This window comes from Cygnus olor, chromosome 5, assembly GCF_009769625.2.
Source record: "Cygnus olor isolate bCygOlo1 chromosome 5, bCygOlo1.pri.v2, whole genome shotgun sequence".
Classification (NCBI taxonomy): domain Eukaryota; kingdom Metazoa; phylum Chordata; class Aves; order Anseriformes; family Anatidae; genus Cygnus; species Cygnus olor.
Window position 1 is genome coordinate 26,390,398 of NC_049173.1, and position 22,507 is coordinate 26,412,904.

At 35.1% G+C, this 22,507-nt stretch overlaps 1 protein-coding gene across 20 annotated transcripts in view; it reads left to right on the forward strand.

Moving 5' to 3' along the window:
* RALGAPA1 (Ral GTPase activating protein catalytic subunit alpha 1) overlaps positions 1-22,507 on the forward strand; it is a 131,477-nt gene that overhangs the window by 90,331 nt on the left and 18,639 nt on the right. For all 20 annotated transcript variants that reach the window (XM_040557420.1, XM_040557421.1, XM_040557422.1 and 17 more), the window contains 2 exons: positions 7,583-7,741; positions 8,970-9,097. In XM_040557420.1, the coding sequence (XP_040413354.1) occupies positions 7,583-7,741; positions 8,970-9,097 (287 nt within the window). The remainder of the gene's footprint in view (positions 1-7,582; positions 7,742-8,969; positions 9,098-22,507) is intronic.

Here is a 22,507-nt window from a genome sequence, read left to right on the forward strand (position 1 = left end):
AAATATTATTGTTGTTATTGTTATTATTATAGACTGACTATGAGTTTTAACATCCTGCTGTCGCATCTCAAATTATTTTTTTTTAATTAAAAATATTTTTTCTTGTATGTCTATGGTGCTGGGCCCTTTCTGTTCTTTATTCCATGAAGTATAGCCAGATTAATACTCAGGTTATTAAATGATTCATAAAATTGGTTTATTAGAAAATATAATTAATTTTTGAACAAGATTGTTGCTATTGTTCTAGTATAGAACATATTATATATATATTGCTACAATATATACTGCTAAGTTGACTGGCTTCTGAATTTTTTAAACAGAAAATTGATTTTATAATTATGCTTTTTATAATTTATAAGCTTATAATTATGCTTACAGTCCTTGCATATAATGTTTGAATTAGAGCATTAAAAAGTGTTGACAGGGGGAAAGATAGGTCATAATGAAAATTAATTAATTTTTCTTAAATAATTTGCAAATGCTGTAGGCTTCAGCAGAACACGCAGGAAAGATCTCATGTCTGTTTCCAGGAGCACTCAGAATCTACATAGAGCTGTTCTGCCAGACAAGGTTCAGTGCTGCCTCATGCCTCCTGTGATTTCACTTGTGAAAGTGGTGTCAGCTGGACTTTTTTAACAACTCCAATTTGCCCCAAGCCTGTTTCTCTCCTCCTTTACCCAAAATCTCACTTTTCAGTAATTAAGAATATTTGAGGTCTGTATGGATATGTCAGGAGGGTATATATCAAAAGATTGGGATTGTATTTGTAGCCCACTGCTGATGGGCTGTTTGACTTTAATCAAGCTACTTTATTCTGCATGGCTTTCTTGCCTGTTCTTCTTCTGCATGTGTTTTTTGTTCATTTATAGCCCAGTTTCCTAATGAACAAAGGCTTGTGAGTCTGCCTTTATGTCCTCCCCTAATTTTTTTTTTGAATCGTTTCAATCAAATTTAGTAGAGACATATTGGAAAGGTATTAATTTCATGTGTGTTTAATGAAGATGGGCTAAATAAAGGAGTAGGAGAGACTCCTTCCTACTCATCAGGTAAAGACTGTATGGGGAAACATTAGACATCAAGGAACCAGCACAAGAGAGAGATACTATGAGTGTTATCCCAAATTAGAGAAAATCATCATGTTTGCACCTTGGGTAAAAAACAGCAAGTCAAAGCCATAGGAAAACAGGTTTAATTCTTTTACTGTTTGTAGAACTGCTTGTGCTGCTTAGTCTGTGAACAGATCAGAAAAAGACCTGTTTTTATGAGATGCACCATTTTATGAGGTGCTATCCAGCACAAGCTCACACCCAGTAGCGTAAACCTCAAAGTCATCTGAGTGCCATGCGTGTGCTAACACTTGTAATTGTGTTGAGTGCATGTACTGTTCATGACCTTCAGAGAAACTTGAGTTTTGAGTTTCTCTGCAGGTCTTTCATGTGCTTGCTTTCATTCAAAGAGAAAAACAAGCAAACTTGCAGTTGTTGGCTTAGTACTGCTGCTGTTTTTTATATTGTAGATGTGCCTAGAGGTGCATGATAGGTTCATCTTATAAATGGAAATTAAATTAAATTAAAGCAAAACTTCTTCCTGCCGGTCCAGCCACTGCAAAATCAAGATTCTGCTGTTTCAGAGGCCAACCCAATTTTAAACTTATTTTCCATCAGTCTTAAAGAGCAGTAAATAAAACTTTTAAGTGTCTTGGATGCCTCTGAAGCATTTGTTACTGAAGACATGAACAAGAGCAAGAAAAGACATGATTACAGGAAGAACAAATAAAAAACTTCTGGATATATAGAGGAACTTAACATTGAAAGTTAAGCATATCCAAAGAATGTATTTAATTTGTAAATACTATATTAAAGATTTAAGGTTGATAATATAACCCAGTTTGTTTTTCTCTAGAATTAAAAGTTAGAGTAAAAAGCATTTACAGTAGCCTGACAAGAACAAACTTGCAAAGAAAATGTCAGAATTAAATGAAACTGTGAAAACTCAGTTCACAGAGTGAAAAAGCTCGTATCTGTCTCTACAGCTTATCACCTGTCTAGCTGTTTCTTCCTTAGATAATGGAGTGGAGGTGTTGTACATGAGCTTATACACGAGACATGTAAATAAGTAATAGTAATGTTATTAACAATTGGAGTACTAACTCATCTTGGACCTTGGGTGTATTACATCATTCTAGGTTATCTGTGAGGTTGTCCTAACCACCTAAAAGAATTATAACTCTGAGTATTCTGAGAGTTCATTCTGGTATTAACATGTATTCATTCTGGTATTAGCATGTATTGGGAAATTGAAGGTTTATAAATGTAAATTATTAGTACAATATTTCTTGAGTTACCATTAAGTACACGTACTGCGAAAAAAAAAAAAACACACAACAAAACAACAATAACAACACACAAAAGTCATCAACACACCATAGGTACTAAAATAAAGTTTTGTGAAAAATTCAACCAGAGGGTACATACGCTGTAGACAGCAGTGCTGCCTACATTTAATGGGCAAAACTGTCTGCAGTGAGGCAATACCTCAGATGTTTCTGCTACTTCTGTTCTTTTTATCATGAACACTTTCATTTTTGAAGAAGAAACAAAGTTTGGGCTAGCTGTTATAAGAAAATATAATAGCCTTTTTTCTCCCTCCTTTAGGTAAGCGAGTATTAGAAATTACAGTAATTTTGGCAAGAGTTCAAGGGTTAATGCAACAGATAAATAAAAGGAATTTTCTGTAAATTGAGCCCTGCATTATTTCACTTGTCTTGCCTTTCCAAACCTAACTCATTTAATTTTAAAAAGTAAATACTTAAATTCTTCCTGACAGTGTGCTTTGCTTTTACTATCGTTTATTACTTCAATTATGCTTGGTATCACTTAGAACAATCTGCCATTTGGAAATTTCAGTATAGCCTGCAGCTTAGTATTAAGTCTGGCTGCTATTGTAACATGTACAGCATATGACACTAATGTATCAAAATTAGATTTGATCATCCCTCCTGGTTATATTTATTTCACGTTTCTTTTGTATTCAGTTAACATAAATGTATTAGGAGAGCTGACACATGATGATGGTTATAGAGTAAGAATATTTTAAAGTATTTTGAGTTAAATTTGAAATTTCAGGTAACCTAACAGTCGGTCATTTTTATATATTTATTTTAATGGAGTAGAGTTTCAAAGCAAGCCTAAAAAAATCTGTTCATCTCTGACATCTCCTCAGGCTGTCTTCCCGTCAGCTCAGATTTAAAATTGGTAAAACAGGGCTCTTAATCTCTTTCTCATTGCCACCTTTCTGGATCACCATGGATAACATGACCATTGTGCCTGTCACTTGTGCCCATAACTGGAAATCATCTTTAATTTGGTCCACTTTTCTGGATTCTTACATTCAGTCTCTGCTTAAGACTCTGTTCTTTTTTCTGCATCATTTCTTGCAATATAGCCTTTCCTTCTCCATACACGAAGCTAAAATTTATCCACTATATCCTAAACTGTTGTCTTGCTTGCTGAACCTTCCTTTCTCTGGGCTTGACACTTTGATCCTTTAAGAACGCTGCTATAAAAGACATTTGCCTTTTTTACAGATTCTTTACATTTGCCCATCTCTATTTTATGTATTCCCTTATATTTTGCTAACAAACTCCTGAGAACAGTTAGACCCGCATTTATACAGTATTTAGTATTTTAGAATATAAAGGTGTTTCAGCTATAGTGTATTACAAGTTACTTGAAGTCTAACATTACTTTAGTGATTTTTATTATTTATATTATTGCTGTGCCTTAAATCTCTAGTAAATACTTGCACTCTATTTTGCTTACTGTAATTTATGCACATGCAAAGGTGTAAATTTAGGGAGACAAGGTCAGAAAGTGAGTTTGAAGATGATAATGCTTTACAGAACCAGTGGTGAGTTTTGAATAACCAGTGGCATAGATTTCACTCTCTGTACCTGTATATGCTGTGCACAACACATCTGATTCTGTTAGGTAACACTGGGACCACAACTCCTTCTTAGGAAACCATATTGCCCTCTGTTCTTAGGAGTCAATGCACAGAGATGGTTGTAACTCAGTATCTTTGTACCACTTGTGTCCAGGACTTAGTAAATTCTGGGATGCTTCCAATTCAGTGCAAAGACATAAAGAATCCAGATTAAAGTGGAAAGAGGTCAGACTCTGGCTCTTCTGTGGTGTAATAATTACAGTGAATGATGGATTCTCCTAACGTTTGCTGTGCTTGCAGGAGAGCTTTGTAGTGGAATACTGCTCAATTTCAGAGTCCTTCAAAAGGGAACTGAAAAATGAAGAAGTAAAACTGGAATTCTTCTTTCTAAAAAGTTAGTTCAAAAATCTAGCAGGCCTTGGAAAGCTTTTCAAAACGATTCCAGATATTGGATCTCTTTCATGAATCAAGTGTTTTGATCAGTCAAGTTACTAGCATTCAAACTTTCTTGTAAGCGTTGCTTGCTGACCACGGTGAGGACATGAAAGAAGCAACAAGGAACACTATGTTAGGATCAGAGTTTGTTCTGATCTACTCTAGAAAAACAAACAGAATGACTTCTCCAACATTTATTTCTTCTCCAAACATAAAGTCAGCAACTTGTATCAGATCTTGTATACTTGTCTATTCTCTTGTCACCCTTTTGTCTCCTATGATGGAAACAAGGCATTGATCATAGTCTCAATTTTGTGTACAATACATCTTGTTACAAACCACCATATACAGTTTATACCATCAGCCACCTGCTTGCACCATCTGACTTTGACTCTCAGTGCATTGCCAAATGTTACAGAGATGCCATTCAACACTTCACTCAAACTGAGTCTTTGCCAAATCATTCTTGGTAGTAACCATGAGGTGAAGCACACCTGACAGGACTTGGAACTCAGTGGAATAATCCAATTCGTTTTCCTTTTCCTCAAAAGAAGTTTGTAAGTTTAGCCTGGACTGTATCCTCACACCTCCACGGGCTATAAAGCAGATTTTGAAATGGAGAGAAAAATCACTGATGGGGCTTCAGTACACTTGGCATCCAATAATACATGCCCCTTGTCAGTAGTTCCTGTAAAATAACTGCACAATGCACTTTTATCACACTCCAAAATCTGTGCCAGTCTGATTTGAAAGTATACACCAGTAGTGATGCTCCATCTTAGAATCACAGAATCATTAAGGTTGGAAAAGACCTCCAAGATCATCTGGTCCAACCATCACCCTACTACCAATGTCACCCACTAAACCAGGTCCCTAAGCTGCTGGTTAGCTGCAGATGTCAGTAAGAGGTACACAGGGGCAACCTTTGATGAATGAAACTCAGAGATGCCAAGAAGGTGTACTATCTAAACTCTGTATACGTTTCGGATTTTAAGGCCATTTATTTGGCATATAGACTGTCTCTGTCTTTTGTTTCAAATCTAACGGTGTGAGTTATGTTGTCTTTGAGTCCAAAGATGGTAAGTAAAGGAGAGCTAATTCTAGTAAATAGTTCAATATTGCTGTACTAGGAGTGGTACAGTGCAGTGATGGGTGTTCTGCTTTTTGGCAGCCAGTTCAATAGAGGTGCACCAGACAACCATGTCTCAATATAGGATCCTATATTGTACAGTCTTTTCACATTCCACAAGATTTCATACCTGAACCTCTTACTTTCCCTTTGATAAGGCTGTCTAATCCTTCCTGAGCTTTTCACTTGCTTCTAAATGTGTGCCCATCAGTTCCACATGCCTTTCTGTCACTGTCATATTCCAACAGATAGCTTGGCTGTCACTTCACCTGGGAAGGCAGAAGAAGCTTAGGCCTTCATAACAGTTCCACAGTTAGTTGTCTTTTTACAACATACGTTACTGTTGACTGTCATCCAGAGTTTCTGCAGCTGCTGTTTGTGTTTCACATCAGTCATTCAGGTTGCTGCCTGGTTTTGTTCTAGCGTAGTCAAATAAAACTCAATGTAGTGAATGTTGTTATAACCAGTTCTTCTCTGGGTCTGGGTTTACAGTTGGCACAAGAGCATCCCTAACTGTTGTTCAAAATAACTCAGCCATCTACAAAAGAGGCAAGAATAGCTCACTTCAAAGGAAGTGCAATCATTGTACATTAGATGTATGTACGGTCTGGTCCAAGCAACACAAATGACTTGTTGAGCATCACACAAGATGCGGGGCACTGATGCCATCTGTCCTTTGCCCAGTCCAATGCTGAAGAAAAACCTTTTCTTGCAGAAATACTATGCAGGTTTTCAGGCTGATACAATTCAAAGCCAGCAGAGAAGAGCAGAGGCGGCTTTTTTTTGTTTTTTTTTTCCTTCTTTGTTTTGTTTTTGTAAAGGCTGCTGCTGACAACCAATGTAAGTCTTCAGATAAGACGAAAGCAGCATTCCAGGAGGTTTCATAATATAAACAAGCAAATACTTGCAATGAAATTTCTCGGATGACTATGTATATGTTTTGCTTTTATTTGAAGTGCAGTTGTATTTTGAAAATGAATACAGAAAATTGTTGCCTTTTTATACAAAATAACTTCTTGTAAGTGCTCAGATTAGTATCTGCATGTTACCTGTTAACAGCAGTTCACAGTGCTGTCCTTTGAATAACATCAATGCAATTGTTTGACAAACTAGAGTTGGCTAAAGCTGTGCAAACAAACTGAAAACTGTGGGTGAGGAAAATTGTCAGCTCTATCTGGTGATGCACAAGGAGGAAAAAATGAGATTCCAGCTTGAATTTTCACAAATGGCCTTTAGTGGAAGGAAACTTAATCTTTAATAATCTGAATGTATTTAATCAGCATATATAAAGCCTCTCTCCATGATGTTAACAGTTTTTTTTTTCTCAGATGGCAATGTTTTACCTGAAAGAGCATTTGGGGGCTTCAGTGCAGATAATTCCAAAGCGTTCAGTATGTTCTTCAGTCGGGTTATGTGATTACAGCTGAGGGTGCAGCACTGTTTTTCAGGATCCCATTCAGCCATTCTGAGCAAGTTTTTTTGATTAATTTTTCAAGACCTGTTTTTGTTTACAGGGGGGTGGTTAGTTTTCCAAAGGTGTTACAGATTTCCGTTTCATCTAGGGGTGTGCCAAATGCAGTATCTCATCTCCTTTAGAAGGCTTTTTGTTTGTGGTGGCCAGTTTGGAATTTGGCTAGAATGATGAGGTTAAAAGACTGCTTAGATAGGTATCTTTTATACAGATGTTCATACATATGCTTATAAAATTCATATAGAAATTAGTAGTTCACTGCCTGTGAATGAAGGAAATCTTGAAAGCATTTTAGCAAATCAGATTGAATCATTCAGCGTTCTTGAGATAATATCAACAAAATTTTAGTTTTTAGTAGTCTTATTGACATCTCTGTTAAATAGTCGTTGGCACTGATGTATAAAAGTCTATAGCAAAAACCAGTACTGCAAACTAATACTGTGACTGAAAATGTAAGAGAACTATAGTGTCATATGTTTACTTTATTCATCCTTCTTTATTTCTTTTTAGTGGGTTTGTCCTATTGAAAGATGAGCATTTAGTATAGCAGTATGACTACAAGATATATTTAAACTGACAGGCTTTTATCTCTGCTTTTTCAGCTAAGACATTTAGGAAACGATGAAGTACACATTGTCTGGTCAGAGCATACTCGGGATTATAGAAGAGGAATAATTCCAACAGAATTTGGTGATGTTCTTATAGTTATCTATCCCATGAAAAACCATATGTTCAGTATCCAGATCATGAAAAAGCCTGAGGTAAGAGTGGGGAGGTTTGTGTGTATTTCCTTCATATGTTTGTAATGAACTGAATTCTGTTTTGAATGGGAGCGTTTGGTGTAATAAATTGATTCAACAAGGTGATCTGTCTTTAACACTGACAATTGCAGTGGAGTGGTAGGAGGAAGGGGAAGAAATCAGTGAGAACAGTGCATGGTAAAATAAGCAACTTGAAACTGCAAAGATCTGATCCTATCAAGTAAATCTGCTAACACTTTAAACTGCAAACAAAGCTGGAATATTCTGCATAATTGTTTAAATTCTAAGATAAACTTTGAAATCTTCTTTGTCAAATTTGATATGTGACCGTGGGCATTGAATCATAGCCTGCTCCAGTTCTCTCCATCCGTGACATATTCCCCTTTCTTCTTAAAGCCAGTTTTCACCTTCTCCTGGACTCCACGCAGGAATTTGGAGATTAATTCAGCAAAGCAGGGATCATTCAACTCGAAAGCATGTGAACACAGTCTTTCTAATGACTGTTCATTAAATGTCTGTGCTAGCTCTGTTCTTAAAACAGTGGTTTAGGGTAGTGAACACTGACTGAGTAAAAATAGTCCTAAATGTTTGTACTACATAATTTCTGTTTCTGATGTCACTTGCCATGAATTTCTGTATTTCGAATTTTAAAATTCTTTCTAGAAGTACTAAAATTAATAAAAGAGATATGACAGATAGAGGTTTGCCTATCTCTGATGATAGGAATGAAATGATGCCCAGTACATGGTCTTGTTACTGCTGGGTTACTTACATTTTAATTAATAAGTATATTATTTTCCTTACTCTTTAGGTACAATGAGTTGTATTATGGAAGGGCTTGCAGGTTAAAGAGGAAAAAGGAAGCTGCTCTTGCTTACTACTACCTACAATATTGTCATCTAGTCTTTCAACCTCATAAACATATGCATGACTATTCTTAGGATTTTGGCAGCAAGTGTTGAAAATAAGCTTTGATGAGACATAGTATTAAAATGGTTGCTTAATTTTCTTCAAATACTATGTTATCTATTACCAAGGATATCAAGCTGTTATATGGCTGTATATTTCCCCAAGAGAAAAGGTCTGTCATGGAGCACAATAACTGGTCTGATTATCTAGCAATGAGGAGAAAAAAATTATATATTTGAGTGCTCTATTGTTAATGTTGATTGCTAATTGTTATAGCTTAGATCCTGCTTTATGTTGGATTTCTTAATTTTTTATTCAGGTTCCATTTTTTGGTCCACTCTTTGATGGTGCTATTGTGAATGGAAAAATTCTTCCTATTATGGTTCGCGCAACAGCTATAAATGCAAGCCGTGCATTGAAATCATTAATCCCATTATACCAAAACTTGTATCCTTTCACTCATATGGTTCCCAAGGCATATACATTCCCTTGCAGTTCTACAGATATGATTTTCATGTTTTCTGTTATCTTTTATTTTTGTCAGATTAATTTAGGGAAAATAGTTTCAATGTATTATGGTGTCATTGCCTTTAGGAAACTTAAACCCATAGGACAGCATTCAGATAAAGACCATTTTTAATTAAGCAAAGAATAGATTCAGCACTAAAAAGTTGTTCTTATAATATTTTATAACATGGAGTAAATTCTTAGCGCATTGTCTTAAGTAATTATTTTAATGACCATTTTGTGGGTAGACTTTCTAAAGCATCCACGTCATGGTGTTACTAATCTTTCTTTTCTTAAATATAAAGTATTTTTCCAGTATTAGTATCTCTTAGTTTCATTTTCTAGAAAACAATCTAGCATCCTAGAAGGATGCCAATGCTGTTTTCCTTGAAATTAGTTACTCTATTTTGTCCTATAAATTTTGTTGTTCAGCTCAGAATGCATTTTTTTTTGTCAAAATGAAGATAGTGCCTTTGTAAACATGTCAGAAAACTATCTCATTTTTTTGTTGGAACAGAATTTTAGTATTTTGAAAGGGCTGCTCTTGAGAGAATACCAACCAGAAATTAAGAAACATAAGGTAAGTCAATCACTTAGATGTCTCTCCTTCTTAAGATCGAGTTCTATTCTGTTATGTATGTGTTATTTAAATCAACAAGAACATACTATTTTTTGGTTTCATAAATTCAAAGGTAAGTTTAAATTTTGATCCAAAAGACATTCTGTACTTAATTTCCATCCAAGCTGTAGATATTTGTATTTGTCATGTGATAGATTGATACTAGAATACTCTATTCTATTAAGGCTGACTGTTAATACTCATGTTTGTTCTCACTTTAAATATGATGAAGTGGATTTACAGATGAGTGATGGATGGTGTTTGATGTGATCACATTAAATGACGTTGGTGCCATTTCTGTACATGACGTTGATTCATTGTATTTTTATGTTCAGAAAGGTCCGATCTTTTTGTCATTACTCAAGTGGCATAATCAAAGTATTTAAAATGTATTATCATCATTATACCACAAAAAGTGATGGCTTATAGCATTATATTGATGTATAGTGATGAGCAATTGGAAAACAATTTACTTTGAAATAGCAAACTTTTAGTAGGAAAAAAATCACAAACTTGTATGTTTCAACTTCTTTATAGAATATGGAAGTTGTAATAAATTCCTCAGTCAGAGCTTGCCAGTTTGATGTCTTGGAATTGGCCAGGTCCTAAGAGCTGTTTATTGTATATTCACTTAAAGTTCAGTTCTCTAAACTGTACTTTCTATATGCATCAATTCACTCCACATCATTAATGAAATAAAGTTGCTTACATTAAAATGTTGATATGTCTCCCATAATATGGTTAGCATAATAACTATGAAAAGCATTACCTATATTTAATATTAGATAGTATTGGTTGGTAGGTTTTATGTCATCACTTGGTAAGCTTATGAAGCATCAGCTGATTGAGCACTGATTTTAAAGACTTTATTAAGTAGCCAGTGGAATTCTTTTTCCACCTTAGAGTATCTTATACTCAGTGCTTTGTATAGTACTTCAAAAACTAAAGTGGAGGCATGAGGGCTTCTTTAAAAGCTGTTTGCTTGGAGTGAGATTAGAAAAAACATCTAACTTCCCTGGACTGAGTTAGGCTATGGTGGGGTCAATTGCATCAGTAGGGAACAGAAAAATAAAATAAAATACATTCCAAAGTTTGGCCAAGTTCTCTGTGTTTTAAAAAACTCTTGATTAAAAAGTCGTGTCCTTGCTCTTGGTGTTCAACCCATCATCATATTTGAGGTTGATAAAGAATTTCCCTTAGATAAGAACAGCAAAGACTGGTAGGAGGTTGCTGTAACATGGACATAGTCTAGGAATATTTGAAGAATATTTGAAAATTGAGTCCAGTGAATGTTCCTGCAGTAGAAAGGAATTGAAGATGTTGAGGATTGTCTTTAGTGTCTCCCACTCTTTTCCTCTGGCGTATTTTAGCTATGACAAAAGCCTTTCTCTACTAGCTTTTAAGTTTGTTGTGGAATGAAGGGGGCAGGGACAGAAGTATTTTACGGTCTGTGGTTAAATAGCATTTCTGGAGACCTCTCCAGACTTAATGTGTCTTGTGGAAGACAGGACTTTTTGAGCAAATAAAAGAGAGGGCTCAGAGTAATGAAAATGTCTCTGAGGACAATGAACAGAAAAAAAGGAACAGAAAAGCTGTTTTTCAGAAGGTGCACCAAAAGCAGCAATCCTTCAGAAAACTGAAGCTGATAATCAAGGCCTCCCACATGTCCAGGACCATAATTGTGTCAGTGAAGGAGACTTCTCAGCTGATCTGCTTGAAATTAGTTTTTATTTATCTATTGAGTATATTTTAATACATTCGAGCAGTGATAATTTTTTAGGAACTTTGATGATGGTAAGTGGAAATATAGTTTAATGTGGATCTTGAGGGAACAGGAATACTGAAGACTTCTGTTGAATACATAAAGAACAAATTTCAAGCCATACACTTCTGTATTTGCTCTCCTTTTACTAATGTAGTAGACCAACAAAATAGGTAATTAGAAAGCCAGTATCAGTGTATGGATGGCTCTGTGCCTGCAATGTTGTGGTTCATTTCACTGTGCTGTGGAATACTTGGTGGACATTTTTTCACGCTGCATGGAGTTGATGATATGTAGGTCTGTGTTTTTGTATATTTGAGGAATATTTACAGTGTTGTGTTGCAGATCTTTGTGGTTAAAATGGGTCATGGTAAACTCTTGATTAAACTAGGTGTGTGCTGATTTGAAAGCATATGGCAACATGAAGAAAGTGGCACTGAGTTTGGCCCTTCTCCTTCCAAGGAGAGGATTTATCCATCCTGAGTTAGTGCTTTTTCTAAATGCAGACCTGACTGAAAAAATCAGCTGTCATTTGTAATCAGCAGGGATATTCAGTCCTCTTCATGTAACCTGATTGCAACTTTTTCCTTATTGAGCTAGTCTGTTAATCATGATGTGGCAATGAGTAGTACATGTGAATAGTATAATAATGGTTGCATGGATACAGGAAATTCTGCTCATCTCCCTTTTATAATCTGCTCCAACTTTGAGAATGTATTGTATGGTCTGAAGTATCTTTCTGAGATTGAAATACTCTGTCATTCACCTTCCTCTTTCTGATGTTATTTTGACACTCCTGATAGCAAACGTGGATAGCAAAACACTGAAGATTTGATTTTGTTAATGATCGTTAAAGGTTTCATCTGCTCTGTTTTCATTCTTTGCTCAGAATACTATAATAATGTTTCAGTATTGTAGTATTTTAAGATTAAAAATGTACTGTATTTATCAGCAGACATCAGACAGGCATGGCAGGTATCTTGCTTTAATTTGATGCTTGACATTTTCATTGCTGTAGCTTCTTGAAGAGAAAATTGCTATTTTAGATGGCATTACTATGTTGATTTGTGGAATTTTCTTTAGTTTCCCCTTGAAGGATTCTGGAGCTCCTCACTGTCTTTCAGTTGCCTTGCTTTCATGTAACAGTACCCCTTCACCAATAGGCGGCATATATGCATGCAGTAGCAGATGACACACAAAATACTTGCATTGTCTCACTACCGAAGCAGCAGTACCCCCTTCTCTACCTCATATATGTGCTGCTTGTCATTCCATTTGCCTTTGTACACATCTATCTCCTGAATACACTCCAGCTGCACGTATGCTAGGAAAGCTGGTAAGACTCACAGCAGAGTCTAGCAAGACTGCAGGTGTAATAAGGGTACTGAATGGTGAGAACAATTGTTTTCACTATGACGTGGAATAAGCAGGCTGTCATTTAGAGGGTCATTAAATATTTTTTATTTACTGAATTGTATGGAAAGTCCTGGTAGGAATGGTTTTACTAATGGCTTCGATATCTGAGCAAGTACTTTGTTACATTCTGAATTCAGAAACTATTGTGTGTAGGAAATCTATCAAAATTAAATATTTTGAGCAATAGAAAGAGTGGTTTCATACAAAAGTTTACCTGAACTTCCTGAATAAATGACAGTTAGTCAGATGCCAAAAGGTACACAAAGGTAACACTCCTTACTTGGCATAGTAGGCTTGTCCAATGATCCAAGTTGTTAACATTATTTATATTATACAACAAGCCAGGAAAAAACCTAAAACCTTGTGAGAGTACAGTGTGAAACACTACTGTATTACTTTTTAGATATTTACACAATTTTTGGAGCATTATCAATTATTGCAAACTATCTGCACTTCAGATTGTCTGCAATTCAGACACCATGATGCTTTCTTTCTTATGTAATATTCCCCCCCAAAAGGATGCTACCTAATGTGTAGCTGCACACAAAGTAGTAAATCCTATTGAGCATCTTTTAAATCTGAAATTTATTGAAAGTTTAGAACATCTGGAATATAGATGACTGTTGTATCCATAATAATAGCATCATTTTCACTTCTTTATAATAATCTGCAAAGTATTTGACCTCATGCCAATAATTCTTCAACCAGCTGAATTTTTTTTTGTCTTATGTGCAGGAATGTAAATAGCAAAAATATAATGCTGCTTTAATTATTCAATCTACAGAATGCAGAATGTTGTAGAATAAATCTTTATCTAAAGGATTTAGTAATTTTTGTTACCAAAACGGGAAAATTTACACCTCCTCATCTTTTTGACATTGTATTCCTAAACAGTTGGTACTTGATGTAGCTAGCATTTTTAGACAGTTGTCTTCCAGAAATGGAAAACATAGACCCTATATGGTATCTGACAAGACAGTCACTTCTTTACAAATAAAACAGTGTGTTTGAGGTGTTTCTTAAAAGTTTGACATGTATTAAAAGCTCATAGCACAGAAGCTTTCTTGCTTGATGAGATATACTCAACTGCCCCTATAAAGGGATTTATGTGAAATGGTAGTGTCTTTATTTGTTGTGTCTGCTTGACTATCATCTGCCTCAAGATAGTATTTTGGACATTGGAAAGTCTGTATTTTAAAAATTGTAGTGGTTCATGACATACAGTGAGCAAAGAGCAAGTTTACATTCTCTAGTCACATTTAATTAAGCACGTGTTTCATTTACATTTTCACATGAGGATTTGTGAAGATTTTGGAGATTTCTCTCTAATACAGAAACTTAGAAGTTAATGCTAGAAAGCACTGACTTCGGCAATACCAGTTTCCCTTCCCTTCATTTGAATGAGCATGTGTAAGAAAAAAATGAATGCAATGATACTGCATCAGTGATAAATGTGTTTAAAATGGAAAAGGCATAAGAGGTGCTTAAGGAGCATTCCTTCTCTTTCCTAGATATATATCAATTCATTTTTCAGAATACCACTTAATCAATTTTGGTATTGGTGAAAGAAATAGCACACGCTGTTATAATTGCTCTTCTAATATGTTCATTCTTACAATTTTTTTGAAATGCCACGTACCAAGACTCTCAGCAAACTTCACTGTATTTCTGGCAATACAGTTTTGATACATGACATTGAATAAGCTTTTAAAATACCTGTTATTGCTTCTTCTGTCATCATAGGTGAAAAGAAATAGACAATAAATATAATGCTTGATATACTTTTTAGATATTACTCTATATGCTTTAAAACAAATAATTGAAAATTTCAAGATTTCAGTGAATATTTATCCCATCCTGAGTCATACCATTGTAGCCTTACCTGTTGTGAGCTCAAATAGGAGTTGCAGATGAATTCATTATATGACCCCTGCTGTTTCTTCCATGAGGAAATAGAGTTATTTCTAAAATCTACTTTACTGTTTAGTGATGGAAATTATTTTCCAAATTCAAGCAGGAATCACAAGGTAGAGAATATGATGTTCAGTCTTTCCTAATCCTAGTTCTGCTGACAACTCTTTTGATCTTTTAATAATTCATAATGTAGTTACTTACATGCCTGCTTACAACAGTTAAAAAAAAAAAAAAAGTGAAGATTTCCCTGGCATTTATAAATATCGGATTGTTTTAATAGACTGTTCAGCTGTTTCAATTTCAAGGAATAGTGTAACAGTTTCTCTCAGTATTGTAAGACCTAAATATAAGAGGAAGGTTCTGCCTCTATATAGAGGCATACATACACGTGTGCATGTGTGTGTGTGTGACTAGTTATAGGTATGTAATGACAGTAATAGCTTTTTATATCATCTTTATGGAATTTTCTTCCTTGAACTAATACATCTAGTTAATGTATTTTTCCTTTGATGTCACAAGCATATTTGGACAATAAGGGACTGTTGTAAGAAAAATTCCAGAGGAAATACCAGGAGGATTTGGTTTCTTGTAAACCATGGATAGCTAAAGTACTCAGAATGGCAAACCACTAATGAAAAAAGCAAAATGAACAGTACTTAAATAACCGCTGCATTTATTAATATTCATAATTTAATATGTTATACTGAAAATTGGTGCTCTTCGAAATATCTTACTTAAAGGAGTTGTATACGTGATGGCAATGGAATGTAACAGAACCATATAAAGTAACTTCTGTATGGATAATAAAATCACACTGAAATTTGCCCCATTAAAATAAAAGGCCAAATGAAAAAGCAGTGAAGATTCCAAAGCATAAATTGTGCTATTTATGTTCGTTAAGTATAGTTTGAATCCTGTCTTAGGGACATCTCACCTAACTATATATCTAATGTTGCTCAGTAAATGAGGCAAGTATTGATTGGCATATGCTGCTTAAATCGATCACCTTGACAGCCAGAATTACAGTAATCTGTCAGTATTAATGACTGTCTTTCAAGCTTTGATACCTCTCCTTCGCTTGTCTCGTCTTGCCTCACTTCTGTTTGAAGTGCATTTTCTTGCAACCCCTGGTTTTGTCAGGGTAGGTATTTTTGTAGTGTTTTTTTGTCCCCTGAGTCCAATTTATTGGCTTGATCATGCAATTAGAGTTAAAATGCAACACCAGGGAGCAAAAGTAGGCAGTGTTCTGAGTAACAATTGGACCTCAGGGGTAGTGCAAGCCTGTTCTCAGCCATCATTTATTAGTTACCTGTTGAAAGAATAGGATTGTTTTGCAATGAATAATTCCAAAGCATCACTTTAAATGCCTTTGATTTTAGCCACTAGAGACAAATGATTGAACCAACATTTGTGATAGGTTTTTAAACTCTCACCTTAACGTTGTCATATAGACACTTCAAATAACTGCTGGAGAAATACTGCAGATGTGTGTACAAAGCTGCTGCTTTTCCTGCATTTTCATGTAGACATATACATCATTTCAGTTGCTTTTCTTTATTGTTGTTTTTCTTTTCTTTTGAAGAATGTGTTTTTAATACTAGGAGTAACTTGAAATGGAAAGCTTGAAAGCATTGCTTCTGTGTTATAGTGTAATATATTTTCATGTATATAGTCTATGAGGTTTTATGGCAAAACATACATGCTATACTTCTCTTTAACAGCAGTTCTAGATTGGTATCTCTTCAGGCAAACATATTTTCTTCAGTAATTTTCCTGCTTCTGATCCCAGAGAACCTGCTTTCTCTACCCCAATAGCTTTTCTGTCTCTCGCTCTTCTTATGGTCTGTCTGCAGATCTTAGGATGCTGGGAGCACCTCTTAAAGAGGTATAGTGTAAGCACTTGGATTTAAGGGTAATAACGTTGTCATTACCAGATACCATAATTTGTTTTTGAATTAGTCGTATAGTTTTATTTATTAGTTATTCTTCCCTAATGAAATGCATGAGACCCTCTTGAAAGTGGTAAAAAAGCAAAATATCAAATAAGGCAAAACTGTTTGACCCTAGTAATACAATTTTCTTCTAATAACTACACTTATAAAGACCTTAGTGTGCTGTGCATAGAATCATACAGTGGCTTGGGTTGGAAGAGACTTAAAGAACATTTAGTTCCAACCCCCCTAGCATAGACAGGGATGCCACATATGTTGATGTAGATGGTTTGGGATGGGGCTCAAATCTTTTTGTATTGTTCAGAAAAAATAGAGGTTCTTCTACATTCTTTCATTAATTGACTTTACCCATCTGAAGGGAAGTCTACTGATTTCTGTATAAAATCTGGGTAGGCTTATTCAGGTGGCATTATGATTTAGAATAAAAGAATGTCAGTGGGCTACCATGAAAAGCAGTGAAGTGCTTTATCAGCCTACTAGAACTTCTGAATTGGGATCTGTCAGCACAGATTGCTTGAGGGAGGCAAGTTCCTCTTTGTTACCGCATCTTTTAAAGGTAGGAAATTTTTGGTATGTTGTAAGTTGAAAATTAGTAGAGCAATCACTCTTTCGTCAAAAAATGTGCTTTAAAGGTCTGTATATCCCTCTTCTAAACAAAAATGTGCAGAGGAAAGAAGGCTGAGAGTCCTTAAACTGGAATGAAAAATATAAACTAGTTCAATCATATGCAGAGTGATTGCTTTGTACGTAACACAAAATGACAGGTTTTTTGTTAATACCTACTTAGCCTTATTAATTAATTAAACATTTTGGATAACAAAAGCCCATTGTTAAAATGTTAAGACTCTTGCCCCTGTAAGGTGTTAAAATTCATACATACAGATTTCTTTGATAGCTCTCAGTAGTCTGTGAATAAAAGGGAAGATTAAACAATTTTTTGTGTCATTTCTAGGGTTTAGAGTAAGGTGGGGTTTTTTTGTTGTTGTTGTTGTTTTAATTATTTAAGCCCTGTTTTTATGCTGTGAAAGAGAGTGTTGTTTGGTGTTGTTTTCTGGAATTGTTGTTTTTTTGGAATTGTTTTCTGGTCATAAACTCCTAATAACAGATAAATGACTTGCAAGTAACTTGGAAGTTTTGTATGCTAAAACACTAAAAGCTGTATTTATAAAAAGAGTTAAGTATATACCACTGATATGTATTGATTGTGTTGTATAAATTGGTGGGAAATGTGGGATATTATTTGCAACAAGCAAAACTGACAAACGCTAGTGTCTGTGAGATAGAAAGATGCTTTCAGATGATAATGACAAACTGTTTCTGCATCATTCTACATATGGTAATCAAGACTGCTTTCCAGTACCAACAGAAGAATTAAAAATGATACATACCAAAAAAAAAAAAAGAGAGAGAATAGAAACAAGCCTATTGGTTGTCTTTGTTCTCCTACAAGTCTCCTACAAATCTGTATTTCAGTTATTGAACAAAGGGGTTTTATATAATACCTGTGAATATGCAAAAATATCTAGCTGGAATATGTAACAATATTCAGTAATTAAACAGGTCAAAATTATAGCCAAAAAAGAGTGTATGCATATAATTAATTTTGTATGTGCCACATATTTAGTAGAAAAACTGAATAACATGAAGCAAGGATTAAAAGTTAGTATTACAGTAATTGAAATTACCATATGGTGGTCTGAGGAACATGAGTCCTAATCATAGCCTGGCCAATCAAATTAATCACAAAATACTTTCTAGACAAGACATTAGAAAAAAATAGTTTAATTGCTGATTAACTGCACCTGAATAGATCTGTGGGTCATAGATATATCTGTTTCCTTCTGAATGCTTCTCTTCCCAAACATAGAAGAATGCAGGCTATTAGAAAATCTTTTAATTTCTGCTTGCCAAACCATAGTTACCATCCATCTGTTCTTGCCAATTGTGGAAAAAGGTCAGTTTTCAGCAAAGCCATGCATTTCACAGAAGGTATGTGAAGTGAAATTTCACAGGGGACACGATGGATCCTGATTCTTAGTGATAAACCTTTGGGGCCAGCCGGGTTGGCATATGGTTCAGCATGATATGAAGGCTTGGGTTCCCTGGCTTCACTTCTTTGGCGTGGAACTGATAAAACCTGGCTCTTAAGTATTGTTTCAGTGGACACCAATCATGGGCAGCAGGAACTGCCCATTTAACTCTCTGTGGGAAGGAAGCCCAGACCCTGTTCACAATAGTACCATTGTAGTGCTGCAAACTGCTCTCAACAGCTTGACAGCACTAGGTAGGAGGGAGAAGGGGCTGCTTTACTAATTGCTCTTCAAAATAAAGGAAGAGGGGAGCAACTGAAAATATTTGTTTTCATCATTTGAATAAAAGATGCCTGTCTTCTAGTTCTGAAAATTATGGAAGACTTTGGTGCCATCCAAAGAGACTTATAATTAGCTTATCTTGTATCTGTACTCCAGCAGCCCATGGTAAAGATTAAAAAAAAAAAAAAAAAAAAAAAAAAAAAAAAAACAACAAACATTCTCTTCAAGTATAAAAGAAAAAGGAAAGGTAGTTTTAAAGTTTATTTAAATGCAGATTGGAATTAATGACAAAATTTCTCATTTGAGAAGTTATCTTTGTTACTATGTAGTGTGGGATGGCAAATTGATTTATCTATATATGTATTCTTTACTGGATTATATTTAATATTAATATAATTTTATATCTGTAATTTTGCAGTTTCTGGTGAAGTTTTTATGAAGGGCATTTTCTTAACTGTTTCTCTCCTCAGTAAGTACATCTATATCAGCAGAGATAGTATTTAAGATAGAAATTTAAACTTCTGAGTGTATGAAAACATGCAGCATTCAAGCCAATACTAGAAGCAAAGAGCCAGTTTTGCTTCCCTATTTTTACACACATCAATCTTCATTTCTTGATTTTAAACCAATACAATGCTGAGTATCAGAGTGGGGATAAGCCCCTCTCCCCAAATCTGGCATTTTTGTGAGGCAGCACTTCCCTCTGCCCTACACTATTCTACATTATTTGTGGGCTGAAGTGGTCACTGAAATGGCTGAACACCTCTCATTGGCACGTTTGGTGCAGCATCCTTAATAAACTTCAGCCCTTTGGCCGGCCGTATCTTTGCCTCTCCTGCTGCTTGCCTGCAATGCCACTGCCACGTCGGACGTTTGGGAGCTGCTCTGTCTGCCTCGGGGAACCCAGTTCCAAGGAAGTCATGAAGCAGGGGTAGCTGTATGGTCTGCAAAATAATTAACATAACACACCTTAGAGTTTCATTGATTCCTGTCTGGGCAACATTAGTAAGACAAACCCTCCCTAGAAGGTAGAGTGGAAATTCTGCCTGCATAAGGGCTGCAGCGCTGTTCTGTTGCTGTTTTGCTTTCACCTCTCTAGCCTGTTACTAAAACATAGGCGAGTGGGATATTTGTAAATGCTGTCATTAGTCTTCTGGCTACACCACCAGTAAATTTAATGAGTAATCTGTTACGGTCTTGAGGTATTCTTCCTTCCTTTACTGTTAGTCATTTGACCTTACTGTCTTTCATGTTAAATGCGGTTCAGGCTTTGTAAAATAAGTGTGCAACAAATGGTAGAGAAGCTGAGACTTTCTTCTATATGTTTGTGTTAATCTGCTCCTGCTATATTTCAAACAGATAATTCATTGAATGCCCATTCTTCCTCTTACCGCAGAGTGGATTATATTTAAGTCAAGATTAATGGATAGATTCTGATGTTAAAACCCAGTCTCTGAGCCTGTCATTCCCTAGAGGCATATAGTGCATTAGTTTAAGCCAATATGCTGCTTATCATAGATACTATGACACTGTCTTGAATGAGTTTACTGTACTTTGTTACTGCTTACTCTGGTAATAAAATCACTATATTGTGTTCTTGATAATTACAATATTAAATAGAAACTTAATTTGATTACTGCACATTTAGATACAGATAGGTCTTAAGTAATTGCCCACTGTAAAATTTCTGATACTCATTTTTTCTCTCATGAGGTGTATTCTGTTAGTGTCTAAGCTTACTACTTAGTTCAGTCACATTAGCTGAAAAAGTGATGAAAGAAAGATCTACAATGGGACTTTTTGGGTACGAGGCAGTATCTTTTACCTTTAGTTTTCTCACTTGAACCTTGTTGTTTTTTAAATGCTTCTGTAGGATGCTTTCATTTGCCAAAGGCCTTAAAATAAAATAAATTCCAGGTTATACAGAGTAAAAGAATTCAGTAAATACTGTTAATTCAGGATTTTTCTCCTTGCCTTTAAAATGGCTAGAAATCTGAACATCAGTGTTGTCATTTTTGTTGCATAAGCAGATGATGAGAATTAGAATCCATTCCATTTAGTAAGTGTAATCTCATAATATTTTGCTATGGTAGTCTTAAAATTATAACTTTTTTCTATAGCTGTTTTTTATATGCTTCAGGAGAATATTTATCCTAAAGATTTCTGTTAAGCCCATTACACTTGCACTTTAATTCTACATATCTTTGTAAGTGCCTTTTCTAAAGATGCTTGGTGCAAAGTGGTTACATTTTTCGTTTCATAATTGAGTGTTTTAAGTGGTTAAGCATAGTCCAAATTTTATCTAATTCCAGCTTGTGTTAATGGTGCTACGCTCACACTGCCTTAGCACCTGTTATGGATTTTGAGTCATCTGGCAGCCCGTGGGACTTAGATAAAGAAGTACCAGGTGTCCTGCCTGTCTCTTAATTGAGACGCAATGTAAACAATATAGACTTGGCAATATGGTTATAGGAATGGATTAAAGCCCAGCTTTGTCTGCTCTGATGAATCACAGCTTTTTCTTCACAGAAGATGTTATAAACCACTAAAGAATTTAGTTAGCTGTAAGGTCTGATGGAACAACATAAAAATAAATGATATACCAAGGATGTTCCTAGAAGGACAGTACTGGGCTTTCCAATGAAAATTTAAGCATCAATTATCATTTCTTGCAATAATTTACCAATTTTGAAAGTGTTTACACTGTAAAAATGCAGATTCTCATATAAATTCAGATAAAGTCAATGCCTTTCGATGTGTAAGGTGGCAGTAAACTAGGCAGAAGGCAGTATTATTGACTCAGAAGCACTTAGTGGCTGCAACTTTATCTAGCTTATACTTGCCTTGCAAAATTTTTAATCATTTAACTATAGGGTAGATACACTAGAATTAATCTCCTTTAGCTGTAAGATTAGTACTCTTTAAGAAAAAAAGCCTCTAAATGGCAAAAATGTGTTGTTATAATTTCCCAAAAACTTTAAGTTATTAAAAATATATTGAACTTTTTAGTAGTGTAAAAAACAACAAGTACTTTTTGTTATGTTCATTTAAGGAATGATGCAAGTATATGCATTGAAAACAAATTTCAAAATCTGGAATGATGGGATTAATTTGTATGGATTTATCTATTGCATATTTCCTTATTTTTCATCACGAAGAAATTACACCTCAGAAATTGCCTCAGAAAGCCCTTTGGCAGTTACAGTTTTTTCTGAAAAAGATTTTCATTACGGATGCTAGATACTGTACTCTACTTAAATTCTATAGTCTGTTACTTGCTTTTAATAGTAATTTTGATTTTTGTATTGAGATATCTACACTACTTAGTAGATTGTCATATATAATTCACCTTCACCTGTGTCAAGCATTGCAATT